Here is a 23,927-nt window from a genome sequence, read left to right on the forward strand (position 1 = left end):
GACCCGCCTGCTCGGGGAAACTGGCCAATAGAAACGCCAAGAGGTAGGGCCGGCCACTGTGCCTGCCGGTTCATTGGAGGAGGGGCCCTGAAAAAGAAGTCCAGCTGTCTCTCTAATCCCGCCTCCTGTGCGTCAGAGGTCAGTGATCAAGTGACGTCAGTGAAAAACAATTTTACTAAAAAGCTTCGCTAAGTGGTGGTTTCGCTGGGCTGACCGCTGTGCAGACGATTGGTTTTGTAAATCTTCTTTAGATTCTCTAATGCTTGAACTTTACCCAGTGATTTGTAATCCTTTCTAGAGTTTTTTTTTTTTTTTTTCTCCTTTAAGGATCTTTTCCCTGGTGGAAAAAGTTCAATAACTAATTTTTGAGTGCTTGCTATGGAACTGGTAGTGTAAAAGGATCTGGGCATTTAAGGTCTGGTAAGGGAGATAGATACCTACTGCGAAAACGGAAGGCAATGTATGCAGAAGTGAGTGGGATGACTTCGTTTGGTCAAACTTAGGGACATACTGATGGGATTTTAGTAGGGAAGTGCTAAGATGAGGACTGAACAAATTTTTTAATAATCGGAAAGCATTGAGCATTCGCTCCAGAAGCTGTCCAAACTGTTTTATGTGTATTTACTCATTCGGTCCTCACAACACAGTGATGTAGATTCTATTATTATTTCCATTTTGCAGATAAGGAAACAGAAGCAAAGCGATTAAGCAAGTGATAACCAACTAGTAAGTAATGGTGTGCTTGGCAAACTGGAGAAGTTTGTCTCCAGGGACATGTTTTAGCACTACAGTTTTAGCTCACCTTACATATATTTCACAAATTGTTTAATATAAATTTAATTCGAATTTTAACAGAAACTCCGTCATGCTATTGAGCATCTTTGCATTCTTATAGGTTATATATGTAATACAAGGATTACATTGATTCATTTCTCTCGTTTAGTTAACAGCACAGTTTATCTTAGCTGAGGTAGCTTAACATAATTTGTATATTATTGTTTACATTTGTTAAATTAATTTTTTCTTTGTTGCTATTTTGTTGTGTTGTATTTCCAATTCATCATAAAAGAAAAATCATCCACTCAAAAGAAGTATATTGAAACATAAGAAGTAGTGATTAAAAAAAAGTCACAAGTACAGTATTTCAATTCAAAATTGTGTAGTAAAGCTAGGGGCATCTGGGTGGCTCAGTTAGTTAAGTGTCTGACTTAGGCTCAGGTCATGACCTCAAAGTTCCTGAGTTCAAACCCCAAGGTTCCTGAGTGGGAGCCCCACATTGAGCTCTGTGCTGACAGCTCAGAGCCTGGAGCCTCCTTTGGATTCTGTGTCTCCCTCTCTGCCCCTCCTCAGCTGACACTCTATTTTCTTTCTCTCTCAAAAATAAATAAACATTAAAAAAAAAAAAAACAGAATCAAAATTTTGTAGTAAAGATAGCCAGCTATTAAACAAGATCGCAATTTAGGGGGCACTTGGGTGGCTCAACATTTAAGCAGCCAACCCTTGATTTTGGCTCAGGTCATGATCTCGTGGTTGATGAGACCGAGCCTGGTTTTGGGTTCTATGCTGACAGCACGGATACTGCTTGGGATTCTCTCTCTCCCTCTCTCCCTCTCTGCTCCTTCCCTGTGCACACACAAGCTCTTTAAATAAATAAATAAATAAATAAATAAATAAATAAATAAATAAACATTTTTTAAAAGTCTGCAGTTTAGATATAGACTGTAAGTTTTGTGCCTTTTCATGTGGTAAGTTCATCCAAGCAGCAATAAATAAATGAATAAATAAAAATGTAAATAGAAAGTACAACTATGAATAACTAAAAACTGGATTTTATTGGGCCAGCAATCCATTTGTCTATTGCCTGCTACATTTTGGCTGTTAGGAACTTTTGTCAGTGACTCAAAAAGCCATCAAAGCTTTCAAGTCATATTTGAACCAAATACAATGACCTCATTGCCATGTAAAATGTGTTTTTCCAGAATGAATGCAAAATAATGTTTTCCAGTATGAAATAGATGAATTTGTGGATAAAAAAGATCAAGTTACATCCCTGGTTTAAAAAATGGCAAAAGTCATTTTGTTTCAGCAGTGCTTGTACAACTAGCTACAAAGTTAACAACATGGGAATGCAAGCTGGTGCAGTCACGCTGGAAAACAGTATGGAGGCTCCTCAAAAAACTAAAAATAGAACTACCCTACGACCCAGCAATTGCACTACTAGGAATTTATACACGGGAGATAGGTGTGCAGTTTCTAAGGGACACATGCACCCCCATGTTTACGGCAGCACTATCAACAATAGCCAAAGTATGGAAAGAGCCCAAATGTCCATTGATGGATGAATGGATAAAGAAAATGTGGTATGTATATACATATATATATATATATGTATATATATATATATATATATATATATTTATTTATTTATACACACACACTCTCTCTCTCTCTCTCTCTCTCTCTCACACACACACACACACACACACACACACACACACACACAATGGAGTATTACTCGGCAATCAAAAAAAAATGAAATCTTGCCATTTGCAACTACGTGGATGGAACTGGAGGGTATTATGCTAAGTGAAATTAGTCAGAGAAAGACAAAAATCATAAGACTTCACTCATATGAGGACTTTAAGAGACAAAACAGATGAACATAGGGAAAGGAAACAAAAATAATATAAAAACAGGGAGGGGGACAAAACAGAAGAGACTCATAAATATGGAGAACAAACTGAGGGTTACTGGAGGGGTTGTGGGAGGGGGGATGGGCTAAATGGGTAAGGGGCACTAAGGAATCTACTCCTCAAATAATTGTTGCACTACATTCTAACTAATTTGGATGTAAATTTTAAAAAATAAAAAATAAAATTTAAAAAAGTTAACAACAAATGTTTTGCTTAGAGAAAGTTTAACAAGCTATTGGCAAAAATCCCTAATCAAATACCACACAGAATCATGGTATAGAGCATGAAAGGGCAATATTAGCCCTGTACTTGCTAACAGTGGACACCACCAATGTACATAATATGAACCATTTCACAGCATATATGCAGTACATAAGAAAAAATGCCCAGAAACTTCCTGTTAGGATTATCATTCAAAATTAAAGTTACACTAATTCTAAAAGACATATGCACCTGTGTGTTTACTGCAGCATTATTTGCAATAGCCAAGATATGGAAGCAATTCAAGTGTCCATGGACCTATGAATGGATAAAGATGTGGTATACAATGGAATATTACCATAAAAAAGAATGAAATCTTGCTATTTGCAACAACATGGGTGGATCCAGGGAATAAAATGCTAAGTGAAATAAGTCAGTCAAAGACAAATACCATATGATTTCACTCATATGTGGAATTTAAGAAACAAAACAAATGAACAAAGAAAAAAAGAGACTCTTAAAATATAAAGGACAAACTGGTGGTTGCCACAAGGGTTGGGGTGGGGGGGGAGAGAAGTGAAATAGGTGAAGGAGATAATGAGTACACTTCCTCTGATGATCACTGAGTAATGTATAGAATTGTTGAATTACTGTATTGAACACCTGAAATAACACTGTATGTTAACTATACTGGAATTAAAAAATAAATAAAAATTTGTTTAAAAATAAAATAAAAATCATATATATTTTATACATTGCTAAAGTATGATATATGTCATAGTAAAGATAAGAAAAAAGAAAACTTTTGAAAGGATGCACAGAAAACCATTACCTATACTTAGTTCCAGGGCAACAAATTGGAGTCTAAATGGGAGAAACTCTTAGTTTCCACTGAATTTTTTTGTAATATTTTGAAAGGTAAAAAGCTTATATGTAGGTCTGGAGAATGCTAAGAGAAATAAAAACACTGACACAGTAAAAAAGAAAAAAAAAATTGAAGTTGCAGAAAAAGACCTTTTCATTTAGAAAAACTTTCATTTAACAAGAAATTGTTTTGGGGGCGGCTGGGTGGCTCAGTCGGTTGAGCGTCCGACTTGGGCTCAGGTCATGATCTCCCGGTTTGTGGGTTCAAGCCCCACATCGGGCTCTGTGCTGGCAGTTCAGAGCCTGGAGCTTGCTTGGATTCTGTCTCCCTCTCTCTCTGCCCCTCCCTCACGCACGCTCTGTCTCTGTCTCTCAAAAAATGAATAAACGTTAAAAAAAAATAAATAAAGGGGCACCCGGGTGGCTTAGTCGGTTGAGCATCCGACTTTGGCTCAGGTCATGATCTCACAGCTCATGAGTTTGAGCCCTGCGTCAGGCTCTGTGCTGACAGCTCGGAGCCTGGAGCCTGCTTCAGATTATGTGCCTCCCTCTCTCTCTGCCCCAACCCAGTCGCGTTCTGTCTCTGTCTCTCTCAAAAATAAATAGACATTAAAATAGTAAATAAAATAAAATAAAATAGAATTATTTTGTGAGGTGTGAGAAAGTCTGAAAAAATATCTTGGGATCAACACTGATAGAGTTGTAGCCTTGGGTGAGGGAAGGCCATTATTTCTACAAAAAAGAAAATGTCAGTCCACTTTCTGTTTTATTCAGGGAACAGTTGGTAGCCAAGGAGTAGTTCTCCTGAGCCTGCTTAAGTATAGAACAAATTAGTAAAAACTGTAAATATAGTAAAATAGCATCCAGTGAGCATAATCTTTGAAAAGAAATGGGTAAATGTTAGAAGACTTTTTTCTGCAGTAAAGTAAGGAGCAAGTAATGGCGAAGATGCTGTCACAAGGGCTGGAGTAGAATATCCCTTTTCTACTATACAGATAAAACTAACAAAAAGCATTTTTTTCCAAGTAGATTTATCTGAGCACCGTTTTCAGTATTTTCACTAACTTGAATTTATGACTTCAAGTTAAAAATGCCATGACTTTTAATCTTAAGAACAAAGTATCAGGATTTTGTAAGAAAACCAGACAGTTGTGCAAATGCCTTGACCACCAAGAGTTTATGATTTCCCAATATATGATAATTTTATTTCTTCACTGGAGAAAAAAAAAAACGAATGACACATTATTGAACATGTTTTAACCACATCAAAATGTCACAACTGAATGGGGGGAGAAAAACTTTTCAAAGTTGAATGTAACCCATACAACTAAATACAACTCCTGCTCTCTCCCAAATTGAAACATTCCGCTTTTGAGGTTGCTGTATGCTGTATGCCCTTCTACACATGTCCTTCAGTTAGAAACCCTACATCAGGGCACCTTGGTTAAGCAACCAACTGGCTCAGGTCATGATCTCACGGTTCCTGACTTTGAACCCCACGTTGGGCTCTGTGCTGACACCTCAGATCCTAGAGCCTGCTTTGGATTCTGTGTCTTCCTCTCTCTTGACCACTCCCCCACTCATGCTGTGTCTGGCTCTCTCTCTCTCTCAAAATGAATGAACATTTAAAAAATTAAAAAGAAACTCTACATCATACAAAGTCCACGTTAGATAAAAAACCATTCATTCAGAATGACCTGATGATAGCCCCACTCATTGCAATATCTGACAACCCACTGTGAATTCAGATTTTCTAATTCTAGTAGAAATGAAAATTAAGAAGTTGATTAAGAAATAACTGGGGCACCTGGGTGGCTCTGTTAGTTAGGTGTCTGACTTTGGCTCAGGTCATGACCTCACAGTTCACAAGTTCAGGCCCCACATCGGGCTCTGTGCTGACAGCTCAGAGCCCAGAACTTGCTTTGGATCCTGTGTCTCCCTCTCTCTGCCCCTCCCCGCTCACGCTCGCATGCTTGCACACACGCTCTCTTTTTCTCTCTCTCAAAAATCAACACTGTTAAAAATTTGTTTAAAAAATGACCTATTGCACATGTTTTCAGCGTACCGATATTAAAGTTACTATTGCTACTATTAATTTTTTACCTGTTACAAGTTGTTTTGTTACCTTGATAATGATGGCAAGGCAGTTTTTTTAATTATTTAAAATGGTGATCTGCGGATGCACCAGTTTTAGTGTCTCCAGATATAGTTACCAGATTTAGCAAATAAAAATACAGGTTGCCTAGTCAATTTAAACTTCAGATAGGGGCACCTGGGTGGCGCAGTCGGTTAAGCGTCCGACTTCAGCCAGGTCACGATCTCGCGGTCCGTGAGTTCGAGCCCCGCGTCAGGCTCTGGGCTGATGGCTCAGAGCCTGGAGCCTGTTTCCGATTCTGTGTCTCCCTCTCTCTCTGCCCCTCCCCCGTTCATGCTCTGTCTCTCTCTGTCCCCAAAATAAATAAACGTTGAAAAAAAAAATTTTTTTTAAATAAAAAAAATAAAAATAAAAATAAAATAAAATAAACTTCAGATAAATGACAAATGACTTAAAAAATTTTTTTTAACTTTATCTATTTTTGAGAGAGAGAAGAGAGACAGAGTGCGAGCAGGAGACGGGCAGAGAGCGAGGGAGACACAGAATCCAAAGCAGGCTCCAGGCTCCAAGCTGTCAGCACAGAGCTCCATGCGGGGCTCAAACTCACAAAATCATGACCTGAGCCAAAGTCCGATGCTTAACTGACTGAGCCACCCAGATGCCCCACAAGTGACTTTTTTTGGTAAAAGTATGTTCCAAATGTCGCATAGGACATATTTATGTGTTTTTAAACACTCATCTTTCATCCAGAAACCCTACTCCTGGAGGTTAAAATTTTAAGGAACACTGATCCAGGTTTTTTGCTGGGGGGGGGGGGGGGAGACTGCAGGCAGAAAATCCACTTAGGTAAGTAGCTACTGCAGAAACCCAGGACAGCAATTACAAGGATCTGACACAGGTCAATGAAACTGAAAAGACAATGATTGCCACAAGTACCGTTTTGACAAATAATCAAAAAGGTTTGCCATGGAACTGTACGTGTATGGAATGAAAGGAAGCTGTGACGTCAAAAGAAGGATTTGGGATAATATCAATAACAGAGATAGGGGCTAACTGGAAGTTCAGGTTTGTTCTGTTCATATTTATTTGTTGGATTGGTTGGTAGGACAGCCAGGTAAAAATGCTTATTAAGCATATGAAATCATAGGGCATCTGCCCAAAAGAGAGGTTGGGACCTAGATGTAAACTTCACCAACTGCAAGACACTGTGGTTTCATAGAATGCTAGCACCTTAGTTAAAAGAGAGAGGCTAAAGGACACAAAAAATGCCTCAAGAAATGCCTGTTTCAGTCTGAGGAATGTCAACTATTCAAGATGGAGGCAGAGGTCAACAAGATGAAACTGATGTTCCAGAAAGCTGACTCTGATCCAGATTACATTCAGTACAGACCAGAATATGAAATCAAGACTAATCATCCTGAGTCAGCAAGCAAGAAAAATCCAGTTACACTCTTAACGGAATCATTAGCAATAAAGTCTCAGTATCAAACTTTGCATGCATGCTTTAAGCCATTAGCTGTTGGGCAGAAAGAGACTAAGAGCTGTGTTTGTGCCACTGTCCTTAAGACTACGACCATAATGCAAGAACTACAAAAGCAAACAGAGTTGGAGCTGTCACTGTGGACTAAAAAGAAAACTGTGGCAGAGCAATTAAAATCTCACATGTCAGAGTTATGAAGAAATGGACTTGCCAAAGAGAACTCTCATGGAGGGGCGCCTGGGTGGCGCAGTCGGTTAAGCGTCCGACTTCAGCCAGGTCACGATCTCGCGGTCCGTGAGTTCGAGCCCCGCGTCGGGCTCTGGGCTGATGGCTCAGAGCCTGGAGCCTGTTTCCGATTCTGTGTCTCCCTCTCTCTCTGCCCCTCCCCCGTTCATGCTCTGTCTCTCTCTGTCTCAAAAATAAATAAACGTTGAAAAAAAAAAATTAAAAAAAAAAAAAAAGAGAACTCTCATGGAGAAGAGATCCATTCCAGAAAATTTTAGGAAGATGTCTTTTCAGCACTTGATGACTAGAGGTAGGGGGATGGGAAGGAGATTTGGCTTGACTGACTGGATAATTGATGCCTTTCACAAGATAGGGGAACATAAGAAGGGCAAAGAGTAATCAATAAAGTTCAGCTGAAAGGATGGGATGGGAATAAAGGGATTTTAAAAATATATGCACACACAGGGGCGCCTGGGTGGTTCAGTCAGTTAAGCATCCAACTTCGGCTCAGGTCATGATCTCATGGTCCGTGAGTTTGAGCCCCGCGTCAGGCTCTGTGCTGACAGCTCAGAGCCTGGAGCCTGCTTTGGATTCTATGTCTCCCTGTCTCTCTGTGCCTTTCCCACCCCACCCCCCCATTCATGCTCTGTCTTTCTTTGTCAAAAATAAGTAAACATTAAAAATTTTGAAAAATATATGCACACCCACTTAGTCTTATAATTTCAGACAAGGAAGTTTAACACTATTTTGCATCTGTTTTTGTATAATTGGGATACCATAGATGTCTTGGCCTACTGTAAGAGAATATTTATGCACCATTTATGCAGTCAAACGTGAATGGCCATGCTTTGGAAATTAAAGGATAGAAAGAAAAAAAAGAAAGAAAGAGAGAAATGCCTATTTCAGACAATGGAAGAAGGAAGAGGCAATCTGGAAGAAGCAAGGCAATGAAGCAAAAGGAATTTCGAGATAAAAGATTTTGGGCAATAGCATCACGTGTTCAGAGATGAGGATGAGAAAATCTAAGGAGAGTAGATACAGCAGAAACCATAGTTGAGTGAGTGAGAGTGTACAGAAAGTGAGTAAACGTAGTCAGATAGCTGGCATACAACACCTTTTCAAGAAATATGGGGGCACCTCGTGACTCAGTCGATTGGGCATCCGACTTGGGCTCAGGTCATGGTCTCACCGTTTGTGAGTCCAAGCTGCTGTCAGCACAGAGCCTGTTTCTAATCCTCTGTCTCCCTCTCTCTCTGCCCTTCTTCCACTCACACTTTCTCAAAAATAAACATTTTAAAAAAACACTAAGAAATATGGCAATGAAGGGGCACCTGGGTGGCTCAGTTGGTTAAGCGTCCAACTCTTGATTTTGGCTCAGGTCATGATCTCACAGTTCGTGGGTTCCAGCCCCACTCTGGGCTCTGTGCTGACTGTATTGAGCCTATTTGGGATTCTCTCTCTCTCTCTCTCTCTCTCTCTCTCTCTCTCTCTCTCCCCTCCTCTATGCGTGTGCACACTCTCTCCATCTCTCCAAATAAATAAAAACTTGAAGGAAGGGAGGAAGGAAGGAAGGAAAGAAGGAAGGAAGGGTGGAAAGAAGGAAAGAAAGAAAGAAAGAAAGAAAGAAAGAAAGAAAGAAAGAAAGAAAGAAAGAAAGAAAGAAAAGCAACGAAGGCAAAGTAATCAGATGGTAGCTGGGATGGGTACGTAGAGTACAAATAGAAAAGTATGTCTACAGACTGAGCTTGTGAAAAGCGTTGCAAATTAAAGATGAAGAAAATGTATATGCCTGAGAAAACAAGTAAGACCTGGTGCTGGAGGAGACCAGCAGATAGGTTAGGCCGCGTATGGACATATTACTCTCAAAAAACCAAGGCACATTTTGCTGAAAATGTGTAAACATTTTGAAGTGGAAGAAAGAGAGGTGTTGACTCATACGCAGTGGCTTTGATGCTCAAAGAGTTAATAGGTCAAACTTCTGCTGAGAACAAAAGGTAGAAATGCTGTTGGTTCTAGCTACAGAGCTGTGGGTAATTTGGGGAAGTGTATGACTAAGAATGTATACATAAAATGATGATCTACTTCTCTGAGACCCTAAAGTCAGAAGGCATAAATGTTCATGAAACTACAGAGCATTGTTACTACTTGGTCTGCCAATATCAGAAGCCAGAGGTAAGGAAGTAAACTGAGGAATTTACCCAGGATTAGAGAACAGGTTGACAAATTAGGTCAGTATCTTGGGGGTGGGAGATTCTAGAGCTGCAGAAGGAGATGAGACTGGTCAGGGAAACAAGAGAAGCTAGGAGAGGTTATGGGGCTGAGCAGAGAGGTTAAATTCTGGAAGCTGATGTTGATAGCACCTTCAAATGTGAGGGAGTGGGAGTGTCAAAGGATAGAAACTGAGAACATATATCACAAAAGTAAAAATATATTGTCAGTATGTGTGTGTTTATGTATATATATAACCTTTAAATCAATGAATAAGAGAGGAATAGCCCAATGACAAGAAGAGAAAGGATAGGTACAGGATATCTGAAAGTGATGTACAAACAAAAATTCAAATACCATACTAATGAGGGAACGGCATGGGTTTGTTTGTTTTTTTTATGTTTTTGTTTTATTGTTGTTGTTTTATTTCTGAGTGAGAGAGAATGAGAGGACAAGCAGGGGAAGGGCAGAGAGAAAGGGAGACACAGAATCCAAAGCAGGCTCCAGGCTCTGAGCTGTCAGTGCAGACCCCAATGCAGGGCTCAAACCCACAAACCGCGAGATCATGACCTGAGCCAAAGTCAAATGCTTAACTGGCTGAGCCATCCAGGCACCCCAGAGAAATGCAAGTTTTTAAAAACTGAGATGTTGTTTTTGCCTGTTAGCTGGACGAATATTTCAAAGATTGAAAGTAACCTATATTGGTGACACTGGAAAAATAAACACTTTCATACCTATTTTGTATATTACAATAACCTTTCTAGTGTGTGACTTGGCAATACCTGTTAGTATTCTAAATATTCATATCCTACAACCTAGCATTTATATTTTTACCATTTTGAGGAATTTATCTCACAAAAACATTTCCACAAGTGCTCAGAAAAATATGTGCAAGGATACCCATTGCAATGTTGCTAAGAAATTTGAGGGGCTCCTGGGTGGCTCAGTTGGTTGAGCAACCGACTTTGGCTCAGGTCATGATCTCACGGTTTGTGAGTTCGAGCCCCTTGCCGGGCTCTGTGCTGACAGCTCAGAACCTGGAACCTGCTTTGAATTCTGTCTCCCTCTCTCTCTGCCCCTCCCCCACTTGTGCTCTGTCTCTCAAAAATAAATAAGTGTGAAAATAATTTAAAAAAAAAAAGAAATCTGAAACAACCCAAATGCCCACTAATAGTGAAAAAAAATCAGGGATATGTATGTAATGGAGTACCTACATACTTAGCAGCCATTAAAATGAATTAAGTTGATCTAAATGTATTAAAATAGAAAGATGTCCAAGGTATATTATTAAATGGGGGAAAAAGCATAAAATGAGCATTATCTTGTAAATGATAATAATTATAATAAATATAGAAATTAAAGCTGGAAAAATCCACCAAACTATTAATAGTTTGTCTCTGGAGCATAGGATTAATAGGAGATTTCTATCTTTTGGTACATATTTCTGTAATGTTTGAAGGACATCTATAATTATAAAAAAAAATATGCAGCAATTTTGTTTTAAGGTCCATCACTAAACAATGGTAGCTATCATAATGAGCAGCAAAGCCTGGTTTTGTTTCAGACTTTAGTTTTTCGTACCCTGAAAACTGAGAGGTAGTACCCTCACCTCTCCCACACAATTTGTGATTGTATGGTCAGGGGCAAGAGAAATTTGGAAACAGAAAATTATTTTATTTTATTTTTCTCCAAGAATTAGTGACAGATTATTTTCTTCAATAATATTTTTAAATGTTTATTTATTTTTGAGAGAGAGAGACAGAGACAAGAGTGCAAGTGGGGGAAGGGCAGAGAGAGAGAGGGAGACAAAGAATCCAAAGCAGGCTCCCAGCTCTGAGCTGTCAGCACAGAGCCTGATGCGGGACTCGAACTCACAAATTTTGAGATGGTGACCTGAGCTAAAGTCCGACTCTGAACCGACTAAACCACCCAGATCCCCCCCCACCAAATATTTTTAAATTGCTACATTTGGAATTTGGAAACTGAAAATATTTTTAATTGCTACATTTAGAATTTAAATTGCTACATATTATTTGGAAAAATAAAAGTGAGAGCTGGGACCATACCTCATTCTCCGTTCTGTCCCCCGAATCTAGCAAATGACTGACACATTATTGGCATTCAGTAAAATTTATTAAATATAGCACCTCTTCCAGAAGAGTTACTTTTCTAAAGGTTGATAATATTTTGAAAATTTATCTAATACTCAAAACAATTTTTTGAGTAGATAATATGTACATGGTACAATATAAACCACCCAATTTCTCATCTTGAAGCCCCAGAATAATTCTCTCCAGAAATATTCTGTATATTTATAAGCATATGTAAATACAGATAGACAAGTTTGCACGAGAGCGTGCATGCACACACATACATACACCCTATAAACGTTTTTTTGTTTGTTTTTTTGTTGTTGTTGTTTTTGAGAGAGAGAGACCGAGACAGCACAAGTTGGGGAGGGGCAGAGACACAGGGAGACGGAGAATCCCAAGCAGGCTCTGCTCTGTCACGCCGAGCCCCACGCAGGTACCAGGAGATCATGATCTGAGCTGAAACCAAGAGTTAGAGTCTTAACCGACTGAGCCACCCAGGCACCCCTAAAAGTTTTTTGATGAACCAAATAAAACCTTAGAGGAAATAGTAAATTTCACTATATATGAACACATGTAATACCTAATACTAAGTAAAATAGTTTAGACTTTTCTGATTCAAATGTTCTAAGTAAATTCTTTTTGAGAAAAAGCAGATTTTTGAGCTTCAACTGATCTTGTTGGTAAATAGTTCCCAAACTTGAGCATGCATTACAGTCCCCCTAGAAGGGCTGGTTAAAGTTTCTGATTCATTAAGGGGCATGGATGAGGGTCCAAGAATTTGCATTTCTAACAATGTCCCACATGTCACCGCTAATCCAGAGAACCGTTGCAGAGACCAAAAAGCTGGCTCCTGACCCATCTTCTACCACCCATGTGATCCACTTACAAGGTATTACTTGAGCTATTAACCTTGGCTGCCCCAGCCCTTGGAGAGTTGTGGAAATATTCTTCTACTGACCTGGGCTCCAATTTAATCTAGTGGATCATTTTCTCACTCACTATGGGAGTGTCTGAAACTTGATCATGTTTTAGTTGAACTATTCATGAAGCTTCTGAGTTCAGCGTGGGAGTGGGGAAGGGACAGAGCTACCAATCACTCTCCTTTCGTAAGAGGGCGTTGATAAAAAGGGGAGAGGCTGCCAAGACATGTGCTTGAGCAGGAAGAGACTGCCCTGCCAACAGCCAGCCTTGGCTATCACTCTCTCAAGAGGTAAATAACTATCTGTATTGTCTTTCTAGTGAAGTTTTTATGGGAATAATTACAACAATCCTTCTGAGTTTTGTAGAGCTTCTCTGCAAACTTGGGAAGTACTAGGGAAATGACTGAGGGAAAAGTAAAGGGCTTTTATGCAAAAGTGAAACTTTACAAGGTACAGCGTTGTTTTGAAACAAGCTTGGGGAACCCCTGTGGGTCCTATTGTCTAGAGGATGTCTTTGATTTTAGGGATTATAGTAGGAGAGTGTCATTATTGTATTTCTTCATCATCACCTCTCCCTTTAGAGTAAACTTATGGCCCGGACAGAAAAGCTGGATCTTTTTAGGTTGTTTTTGTTGTCGTCTTGTTTTGGTTTTTGTATATTTATCTTTAAGAAATACAGGGCAACAGATGGGGGAAATGAAGTGATTTGAGAAGGCAACATAGGAAAGGAAGAGGGGATTAATCTTTCGGGGAAGTATCAAGTGAAAGTGGAACTAACATCCGATACAGATTTGTAACTGCTGTTGTTGTGTGTCCTACTTTAGCAGTACCAAACTTTACATAAACCGATAGATTCCTGCCCTATCTCCTTTTCCCTATTCTAGTCCTGGGCAGTTCTGCTGCTCATCTCAAATAAAACAGGAACCTTAAGAACCACTTTAAAAATTCTAGGACATGGAAAAAAGGTTTTGGATTTATCTGCCAAGAAAAGTGACTTTACCTAAAAGGTCTTAAAGACTTTTTCTTTTCAAGAGAGAGGAGCATCCACAAGCTGGAGAAATGGGCAGAGGGATAGAGAGAGAATCTCAAGCAGGACCCATGCTCAGTACAGAGCTTGACACAGGGCTCAATCCCACAATATTGGGATCATGACCTGAGCTGAAATCAAAAGTCTGATGCTCAACCCACCCAGGCACCCCTGCCTAAGAGGTCTTAGAGGAAAGGAAACTGAATATCCAAGGCTGCAATAATTTGTGATTTTTTTTTTTGCATTCTAAAAAACTTTTTACATAATTTTGTATTCAAAATCTTGTTTTTTTTTTTTTAAGAGAAACCTCCAACTTGTATAAACTTCAGGCCTTATAAAACCTAGATATGATCCCTGAATATGAAAATAAGAGCCAAGAGCATGCATGGCATACTTGGAACCAAAACAACATCAGCCTTTTTCTTTCCTTTTCCTTTTTTAATAAGAATGTATTTTACTTTTTTTTTTTAATTTTTTAACGTTGTTTTTTTTTTTTTTTTTTTTTTTAATTTATTTTTGAGACAGGGAGAGACGGAGCATGAACAGGGGAGGGTCAGAGAGAGGGAGACACAGAATCTGAAACAGGCTCCAGGCTCTGAGCTGTCAGCACAGAGCCCGACGAGGGGCTCAAACTCATGAACCGCGATATCATGACCTGAGCCGAAGTCGGCCGCTTAACCTACTGAGCCACCCAGGCGCCCCTGTATTTTACTTTTTGAGGTGGAGGGAGGAAAGGTATCAGCCTAACAGGATCAAAATTAGCTTATTGGAATTTAGCATCTGTGAGTGAGAAGTTTGAATAAGTGAACTAGAGACCTTTGATTCAAAGTTCAGAAATTCAAGGGGCGCCTGGGTGGCTCAGCCGTTTGAGCGTCTGACTTTGGCTCAGGTCATGATCTCACGGTTCATGAGTTTGAGCTCCCCGTCGGGCTCTGTGCTGACAGCTCGGAGCCTGGAGCCTGCTTCAGATTCTGCGCCTCTCTCTCTCTCTCCCAAAATAAATAAACATTGAAAAAAATAAAAATAAAAAAAGTTCAGAAATTCAGATTCAATGAGATAAGGAGGAAAATCAGAGATGACTTTCCAAATGCTGAACGTTTTCCATCCCTCTGCAATATTTGAGGCTCTTGGTAACACACCTCCTTGAATTATCTCATCGCTTCAATTTCATGACTCTCCACTCTTCAGGTGTTCCTACTATAACTATTCCATCTGTGGTTTCTAGCTCTCTTTCCTCCACCGTAGAAGCAGACATTCCCTTGTTTCAAATTCTCCTTTGGCCATCTCATCTACTTCTATGATTTCAACTACCCTGCATTTGGGTGACTCAGCTCTAAAGATCTTGCTCTTCTTTACTCCTAAACTTCAGTCCCACATTTCTGCCTCTTGAGCATATCACACCAGTGCCTTTAAATTCAACCTACTCCAAACTGAACTCATCATATTCCCTTTGAATATCTGCTAATTCCTAAAATAAATAGTTCTATTAATGGCAGCATTTTTCTTTCAGCCATCCAAAGTCAAACCCCAGGTCATCTTTATCACTTCTTCTTCCTCCCATATGTTCATTTAATGTATAAATCATGTCAAATCCTTTCTCATCCATTCCTTCCTTTTTGTTACTATGTTATCCTAGTTTATACTTTTCTTGCCTCTTGCTAAGACTGTTTCAACTCCTTCTAATTGTTTTCCACCCTATGGTGTCTATTTGCTGTCTCCAATACCTTTTATATACTGTTGCCAGCTATCTTTTTAGAGCATGGCTTTGATGATTTACCTTCCTTCCTTCAACAAGCATGAATTGTATATGCCCAATATTCCCGGCACTGATATAGATACTAATTCATTTATGTAGGTATACTAAACACCTACAATGTGCCAGCCCTGCCATAGGCACTGAAGCTATGTCACTAATGGGACACAGACTAAGGCTTAGAGCTTACATTCCAGTTAGGGTCAGTGGGAGGTACAGTAAGATATGGCCCCTGCTCTCACTTATCTGTTCTAAATCCTTCAATGGTTCCCCCATGCCTGGAAAAGAAAATTCGAATTCTTTATGTTGACTTTCAAGGCTCATTATGATTTGTTTTTCCTCCCAAGTTTTTACTTAAATTCCAGTTACTTAAAAATATGGAATGCTTCAGGGCATTCCCTGGGTGGCTTAGTCAATTGAGTATTCAACTCTTGATTTCAGCTCAGGTCATGATCCCAGGGTCGTGGGATCAAGCTCCATGTCGGGCTCCATGCTGAGCGTGGAGCCTGTTTAACATTCCCTCCTTCTCTCCTACTTCCCCTCTCCCCACTCACATGTTCTCTCTCTGTCTCTCTCTCTCTCTCTCTCCCTCTCTCTCAAATAAAGGAAAAGAAAAAAGGGGGGGATGGAAGGCTTCATGAATTTGTGTGTCATCCTTGCACAGGGGCCAGGGACTGGAATGTTGAATGACACAAAGATGACACAATTTATAATTCAGGCAGGGCAGAAGTGGGCGTATCCAATGATGGTAGCCTCGGTGCCCAACAAAATCATCCAGTGCCAGCAGTGCCCTAACCAGACTTCTCCTGTGCTGAACATGACTGTGGTTGGTTCCCAATGCCTCGTCTCCCTTTGTTTCTGCCTGGTTTTTTTTTTAATTTTTATGTTTATTTATTGCTGACACAGAGAGAGAGACAGAGCATGAATGGGGAGGGGCAGAGAGAGAGGGAGACACAGAATCAGAAGCAGGCTCCAGGCTCTGAGCTATCAGCATAGAGCCTGACGCAGGGCTCGAACTCACAGACTGTGAGATCAAGACCTGAGCCAAAGTCGGACGCCAACTGAGCCACCCAGGCGCCCCTCATTTCTGCCTATTTTATAAGACCAATTCTACTTCATTCTGGAAGCTGACTAGCCTCTTCCTCCTTGCAATAAATACTTTTTTTTGCTCAGGTGAGGGACATTGTTTCTGTTGCTTGCAACAAAGAATCTTGAGTGATATAAAAGTATTCTTTCTTCCTCTGGACTTGGGGAGGAAGAGAGAATATGAAGAGGAAATATAAGAGGTCTAGATTTATTGGGGCCATTCTTGCTACTATAGGAAATCAGCCTGTGTATACACTCAACATAGAAGAAAGGTGGGACTGTGAAATATAATAGACACATCAAGGCAGAACCCTGGTAACACCTTGAATCTCTGGATCCAACCATAACTAAAGTTAACTTTACTCTGGACTTCAGCCTCATAAGTTAATAAATTCCATGTATTGTTTAATATCACTCACGTGAACTTTTTGTCACTTGCAACCAAATGCATCCTACCTGATACCTTTTCATTCCGTCTTTGAAAAGGAATCCTTTGCCTGATTCTGCAGTAGGCTTTTAGCTATTCTACTTCTCTTCTTTCTTTCCCATTTGAACTCCTCATAAATGATGTAAAATCTTAGTGTCTTCATTTCCTCACTGCCCTTTCCTGCTTAATCCACCGAAGGCTGGATTACTTCTTTACCACTCTGCTGACACTATTTTCTTTGAGATCACCAATAGTCTTTTCCTGTCTTAATGCCACGTTCTCAAAGTCATTCATTTGTTCAGCATTTTTTACATGCCCACTTTAGCAGAGTGTAGTGCTACATCCACTCATTGAACAGATATTTATTGAATAGCCAATATATCCCAAACTTTTAGTATAAAAAACAAACAAATCCTACTTTCAGGTCGGATTACTATTTTGTCACAGAAGACAGACTCTGAAGTAATCGTAGTAAACCATAGTGAATATTACTAGAATATCTCCCTGGAAAATTAACATTTAATCTAAAGCCTAAAAGTTGAATATAGAAGGATGGAAATAATACAAAGAGAATATTAATGACAAGGCTTAGAGGCAAAGGAGGATCATGCAAAAGTCACGGAACTGTGAGAAGTCCAGCATTTCTGGGTGACAAAGTACGAAGGAGAGAGTGGAGAAACAAGGTTAGATCAAATTATGGAGAGCCTTGGAACTGCATTAAAAAGTTTGAAGACTGTAGGCAGCTGGTGACAGATTTTAATCAGAAGACTGATGGATTTCCATTTATTAAAGACCACTTTGTGGTTTGGAAGGGAACACAAGTATTTTCAGGAATTCTGAGAGTATTTGCAGGAGTCTGGTATTTGATGACCTAGAGTACAGTGATGACCATGGGAATAAAGGGAATTGAGAAAGAAAGAAAGAAAGAAAGAAAGAAAGAAAGAAAGAAAGAAAGAAAGAAAGAAAGAAAGAAAGAGAGTTGACTTGAGAGAGAATTTTGGAAGTAGGCCCAAAAGGATATTAATAGATGTAGGGAGTAAGAAGCTACTGAAATGTAGAACACAAGAGTTCCACATGACCCTGCTCTGAAAAGCACTGTAGAAAGGTGAGGAAATCAATAATGTGATATATATGTACATGAGATATTAAGGGAAATACAAATATCTACCAATTTTCCCACATTTCCAGCTGCCAGGAGGAGCCCCAGACTAGTTTTTCTCTTATCCCCAGTCTTTTTTTATAAGCATTTTCTCTAAGTTTATTTGGGGGGGGGGGAGGGGCAGAGAGATAAAGAGAGAGAGAATCCCAAGCAGGCTCCACGCTGTCAGCATGGGGTTCGAACTCACATAACCATGAGATCATGACCTGAGCAGAAACCAAGAGTTGGACACTCAGACTGAGCCACCCAGGCACCCCATCTTTTATCCTCAGTCTCAAAACCACTTCCTTACAATTCTCTGCCAAAGGTACAAGTCTGCCCATCGTGAAGACAATTACTGATATTGTTTCCCAGAGCTGCTTAGCTCCTAGCTGTCCCAAACTAATCTTTTATGAAACAAGCATTCTCTCTGTGTTCCCAAAAGATTCACTAAACCTTTTTTTTTTTTTTTTCCAAAACAAATCTGTTTGCATTTTCTTTCTCTCTAGGCTTGGAGGATGTTCAGGGTTCTTTCTTTCATGATGTACTTCTCATGGGTTACTCAGAAGTTCCCTCACTAGGGTTATCTAACTGCAGATCCCTCAGAATCAATGTCCCTCCACTGGCTTTACAGCACTGAATCCAAGTCTACCTCCAACCACTTTCTGTTAAGGTAACTTCCTTCCAGCGGGAATCCCTTTCAGGCTAGATCCTCTTTCGAATGATGCCCGGGGTTGGTCCCTATCTATGGGGTCATTATCTGGCCCTCAGGAAAAAAAAAAAATTCTCCTTGATCAATCTCAATTCTGCCTTCTTTTATTTTAAAGTTTTTTTTTTTAAGTTTATTTCTTTATTTTGAGAGAGAGACAGAGAGACAGAGTGCATGCACGCCTGCGGGGTAGGAGCTGAGAGAGAATCCAGAGTGGGCTCTACCCTGTCAGCCCATCGAGGGGCTCCATTTCACAAATCATGCGATCGTGACCTGAGTTGGACGCTCAACTGACTGAGCCACCCAGGGGCCCCAATTCTGCCTTCTTTTCTGTTGCTACAGCCTGCTTCAGTCAACTTCTTTCTTTCATTTTATCATAGTAAGAGCACATAACAGGATTTACCCTCTTAACAAATTTTTTAGTGTGCGATACATTATCATTACTACTGGTACAATGTACAGCAGATCTCTAGAGCTGGTTCATCTTGCTTAACTACAATTTTATGCCTGTTGATTGATAACTCCCCATGATTAGTGATGTTCAGCATCTTTTCATCTGCTTATTGGCCATTTGTATAACTCCCTTAGAGAAATGTCTATTCAGATCCTTTGCCCAGTTTTTTAAAAAGTTTATTTATTTTGAGAGAGAGAGAAAGAGAGAGAAAGAGTGCAAGCAGGGGAGGGGCAGAGAGAGAGGGAAAGAGAGAATCCCAAGCAGGCTCTGTGCTGTCAGCACAGGGCTCAAACTCACGAACTGTGAGATCATGAACTGACCCGAAATCAAGAGTCGGACACTTAACTAAGCCACCCAGGAGCCCCCCTGTGCCCAATTTTTAATTAGGTTATTTGTATTCCCATTATTTAGTTATAAGAATTCTTTATATATTCTAGATAGAAGTCCCTTATCGGATATATGACTTGCAAATATTTTCTCCCATTCTTTGGGTTGTCTTTTCACGTTCTTCATAGTGTCCTTTGAAGAACAGAAGTTTTAAACATTTTTTTCTCAAATCTATTTATTTTGAGAGAAAGAAAGCATGAGTGGGGGAGGGGCAGAGAGGGAGGGAGAGAGAATCCCCAGCAGGCTCTGCATTGTCAGCACAGAGCCAGACTTGGGGCTCAATCTCATCAACCATGAGAGCATGATATGAGTCAAGCCAAAACCAAGAGTTGGTCGCTCAAGTGACTGAGCTCCCCAGGTGCCCCCAAATGTTTTTCTTTTTTTTTTAACTGAAGTATAGTTGATACACAATGTTACAATGTTAGATTAATTTCACGCATACAACGGTTAGTGATTTGACAAATTTATATGCTAGTGCTTTGCTAACCACAAGTGTAGCTACCACCTGTCACCATAAATGCTATTACAATACCACTGATTATACTCCCTATGCTGTCCCTTTTATCCTTATGACTTAGTCATTCCATAATTAGAAGCCTGTACCTCCCACTCCCCTTCATCCATTTTGCCCATACCCCACATCCCTCCCCTCTGGTAACCATTAGTTTGTTCTCTATATTTATGGATATATTTCTGCTTTTTATTTGTTTAATTCTTTGTTTTTTAGGTTGTTTTTGGGGTTTTTTTTGTTTTTGTTTTTGTTTTTTTTTTAGAGCCCACACATAACAAATCATACGTTGTTTGTCTTTGTCTGACTTATTTCACTTGGAATAATACCCTCTAGGTCCACCCATATTGTCATAAACAGCGATGTCTCATCCTTTCTGTGGCTGAGTAAAATCCCATTTTATATACATATATACACCACATCTTTATCCATTCATCTGTTGACAGACACTTGAAAAAGTCTTAAGTTTTGACAAATTCCAACTTATCTATTTTTCTCTGCTGTTGCTTGTGCTTTTGATGTAATAGCTAAAAATTCTTTGCCAAATCCAAGGTTATGAAGATCTACTCTTTTGTTTTCTTTTAAGAGCTTTGTAGAGTTAGGTCTTTGATCTATTTTGAGGTAGTTTTTATATATGGTGTGAAGTAAGGGTTCAACTTCATTCTTTTGCATGTGGCTGTCCTGTTGTCCCAGCACAATGTTTTCTTTCCTCACTGAATGGTGTTGGCATCCTTGTCAAAAATCGGTTGACAATAGATATATGAGTTTATTTCTAGACTTCCAAATCTATCCCACCTAAATATATGTCTATCCTTGGGGTAGTGCCACACTGTCTTAATAACGGTAACTTTACAGTGAGTTTTGAAATCGGGAAGTGGGAGTTTTCTGGTTTTCTTCCTTTCAGTGTTGATTTGGTGGACTAAGTTTTAATAACCAAAATTGATCCCTTCTGGGATGTACTTCATTTTTCATTAAAAGATGGGAATGACAGGGGCACCTGGGTGGGTCAGTCAGTTAAATGTCCGACTCTTGATTGTGGGTCAGGTCATGATCTCACAGCTCATGGAATCAAGCCCCACGTCAGTCTCTGTGGGTCAACGCAGATCCTGCTTGGGATTAGCTCTCTCCCTCTCTCTCTCTCTGCCAATCTCCTGCTCTCTCTCACACACACTCTCTCTCTCTCTCTCAAAATAAATAAACATATTTTGTAAAAACAATGGGAATGACAGCACAGTTAAACATAATAATTAGAAAAAATAAAATAATTTTATGTTCATACCCAGTAAGTTAAGACTCCAGAACAAATTAGTTACAATATGTACTCTTAGAATTTGGAAGAAAAAAAAATCTTAGAGAAAGATTTGGATGTAACACAGAATTGGGCTGTTCAAGGTAGCTTTCCCTGGTTCTTACCAGCCAAGGAAGCTCTAGTTGATTTCTGAGCTATACATGTTTGCTCATGTTTTGCCTTGGAGTATTTTTCCAGAGGTTTTAGGCTTTTATGTGTATATATTTTGAACATCACCCATACTAACTTTATCAATTTCATAAGTGCTTCTTAAATAAGCCTCGCTTTTTTTTTTTTTTTTTTTTTTTTTTTGCAAATCTCCTTTGGTTTTGACATGTTATTAAGAAAACACACACATACACATACAAACCAATCAACTTGTTTTATCCTCTTTTGTCTAGGAATATGACAAACCTGAAGATACCTGAGGAGGTAGCTACTGCTGTACAAGGGTAAAGAAGTGTGTGTTCCCATGGATGATTCAAGCCTGTCCAGCAGTATTGATGTAGACAAAGGCTTTGCCATCGCCTTTGTTGTTCTTCTGTTTCTGTTCCTAATCGTGATGATTTTTCGGTGTGCCAAGTTGGTGAAGAACCCCTATGAGGCCAGCTCCACAACAGCAGAACCGTCGCTGAGCTGAACTATGAAAAAGCCTGACAGACTCCTCCTCAGGGGAGATATTAAATCTTCTATACAGGTGTTTATGATCTGGACTTCATATTGGTTCCCCTCTCTGTGTGTCAGCCTTCTCACTCTGGCATTCCACAATAGGCACAGGAGGGTGAGTTGAGAATAATAAAAAGGATGAAACACAAGCCAGTTTATATTCCTATTCAGGGAAATGGTTACAAAGTGGGACAGAGACAGGTTGAACTCATTGATTAAAATAAGGCCATGGGTTTCAATTCTCCAGTATCAAATGTCGTTAAGATAGTTGGACATAATTTTTGATGTAATGCAATACAATATAATAATGCTGGGGCACCTGACTCTTGATTTTGGCTCAGGTCATGATATTGTGTTCATGGGCTCGAGCCCCACATCAGGTTCTGTGCTGATAGCATGGAGCCTGCTTGGGGGTTCTCTGTCTCCCTCTCTCTCTGCCTCTTCCCTGCTCATACACTCTCTCTCTCTCAAAATAAATAAATAAAAATTTAAAAAATAATGCTTGCAAGGCCCACCTAAAACCAGAATTCCTAGAGGTGGTCCTAGAAGATCCCTCTGGTTGTGCAAATATAAGGCCAGCAGGAACCAATTGTTCTTTGATAAGAGTCTAACAGGACCTTTTTAGTGTGTGAGGTTTTAAAAAAAATCTGCTACCCTTCTCAAGTGGGCAGAGCTGTGTGGTAGAGGGGGAGCAATTTGTCTTCAGGGAATCCCTTAATCTTTCTCAACCCCACATTTCCTCATTTATAAAATAATATCTAGTAGATTGAAAGGGGCCCTCCAAGAGATACGTCCATGTCTTCCCCTGGAAACCTATGAATGTTTTTACATATTTGGCAAAAGGATCTTTGCAGATATAATTAAGAATCTTAAGATGAATTCTTCCTGGATTAGCTGGGTGAGCCCTAAGTCCAATGACAAATGTCCTTTGTAAAAGACAGACGAGAAGATACAGAGAGACAGAGGAAAAGGCTCTGTGAAGACAGAGGCAGAGATTGGAGTCATGCAGCCACAAACTAAAGAACACTTGGCTGGAACCAACAGAAGCTAGAAGAGGCAAGGGAAGATTCTCATCAGAGCCTTTGGAGGGAGCACAGCCCTGCCAACACCTTGATTTTTGGATTGCTAGCCTCTAGAACTGTAAGAGAATAAATTCCTGTTGTTTTAAGCCAACGAGTCTATGGTAATTGGTTATGGCAATCACAGGAAACTCATATGTAATACACAACGATGATGGTGGTAATTATCATGATCAGTCCAAGAATCTTTTAAAAGAAAACAGAAAAGGCACTCCTGGGTGGCTCAGTTAGTTAAGAGTCTGACTCTTGATTTCAGTTCAGGTCATGATCTCACAGTTTGTGAGACGGAGCCCCAAAGAACCTGCTCAAGATTCTCTCTTTCCCTCCACCACTTGTGCTCTCTCAGAAAGAAACAAAGGAAAAAAAGGAAGGAAGGAAGGAAAGAAGGAAGGAAGGAAGGGAGGGAGGGAGGGAGGAAGGAAATTATAATCTGTACTCTCCAAAGTCTGAAGTTAGGGCAATTTGGTAGACCATCGTCAACTGATAGGAAAGTGCATAAGAGAATTCACTAGAAGGAGAGAGGGCATCTAGGCCATGGATCAATGCTCAACACAGGTTTTGCTGAAGAGGATTGAGTCTGAGTCTGGCCCAGTAAGTGATAGAGATAGTGATAGTGAAAACTCTT

General features: G+C 39.8%; 2 protein-coding genes across 7 annotated transcripts; both read left to right on the forward strand.

Annotated features, from left to right (window-relative positions):
* The first annotated feature begins 69 nt into the window (after positions 1-69).
* CTXND2 (cortexin domain containing 2) lies at positions 70-23,396 on the forward strand. 6 transcript variants are annotated; one of them, XM_045479098.1, is made up of 3 exons: positions 12,946-13,070; positions 18,721-18,884; positions 21,959-22,372. In XM_045479098.1, exon 3 carries the CDS (start codon positions 22,030-22,032, stop codon positions 22,195-22,197), a length of 168 nt encoding a protein of 55 aa, XP_045335054.1. In that variant the 5' UTR covers positions 12,946-13,070; positions 18,721-18,884; positions 21,959-22,029; the 3' UTR covers positions 22,198-22,372. The 6 variants fall into 6 exon arrangements, 3 of the variants coding, with proteins under 3 accessions (XP_045335055.1, XP_045335054.1, XP_045335053.1); XR_006712742.1 differs by lacking the exon at positions 18,721-18,884 and adding an exon at positions 23,165-23,396 and having other exon boundaries at positions 12,948-13,070; positions 21,959-22,338; XR_006712743.1 differs by lacking the exon at positions 18,721-18,884 and adding an exon at positions 23,161-23,396 and having other exon boundaries at positions 12,948-13,070; positions 21,959-22,254.
* LOC123598667 (spindle and kinetochore-associated protein 2-like) lies at positions 7,169-7,539 on the forward strand. The gene has a single exon (XM_045479096.1). The coding sequence runs from the start codon at positions 7,169-7,171 to the stop codon at positions 7,529-7,531; it is 363 nt and encodes a 120-aa protein (XP_045335052.1). The 3' UTR covers positions 7,532-7,539.
* Positions 23,397-23,927: the final 531 nt, after the last annotated feature.

The sequence above is a fragment of the Leopardus geoffroyi genome, chromosome C1, assembly GCF_018350155.1.
Source record: "Leopardus geoffroyi isolate Oge1 chromosome C1, O.geoffroyi_Oge1_pat1.0, whole genome shotgun sequence".
Taxonomy (NCBI): domain Eukaryota; kingdom Metazoa; phylum Chordata; class Mammalia; order Carnivora; family Felidae; genus Leopardus; species Leopardus geoffroyi.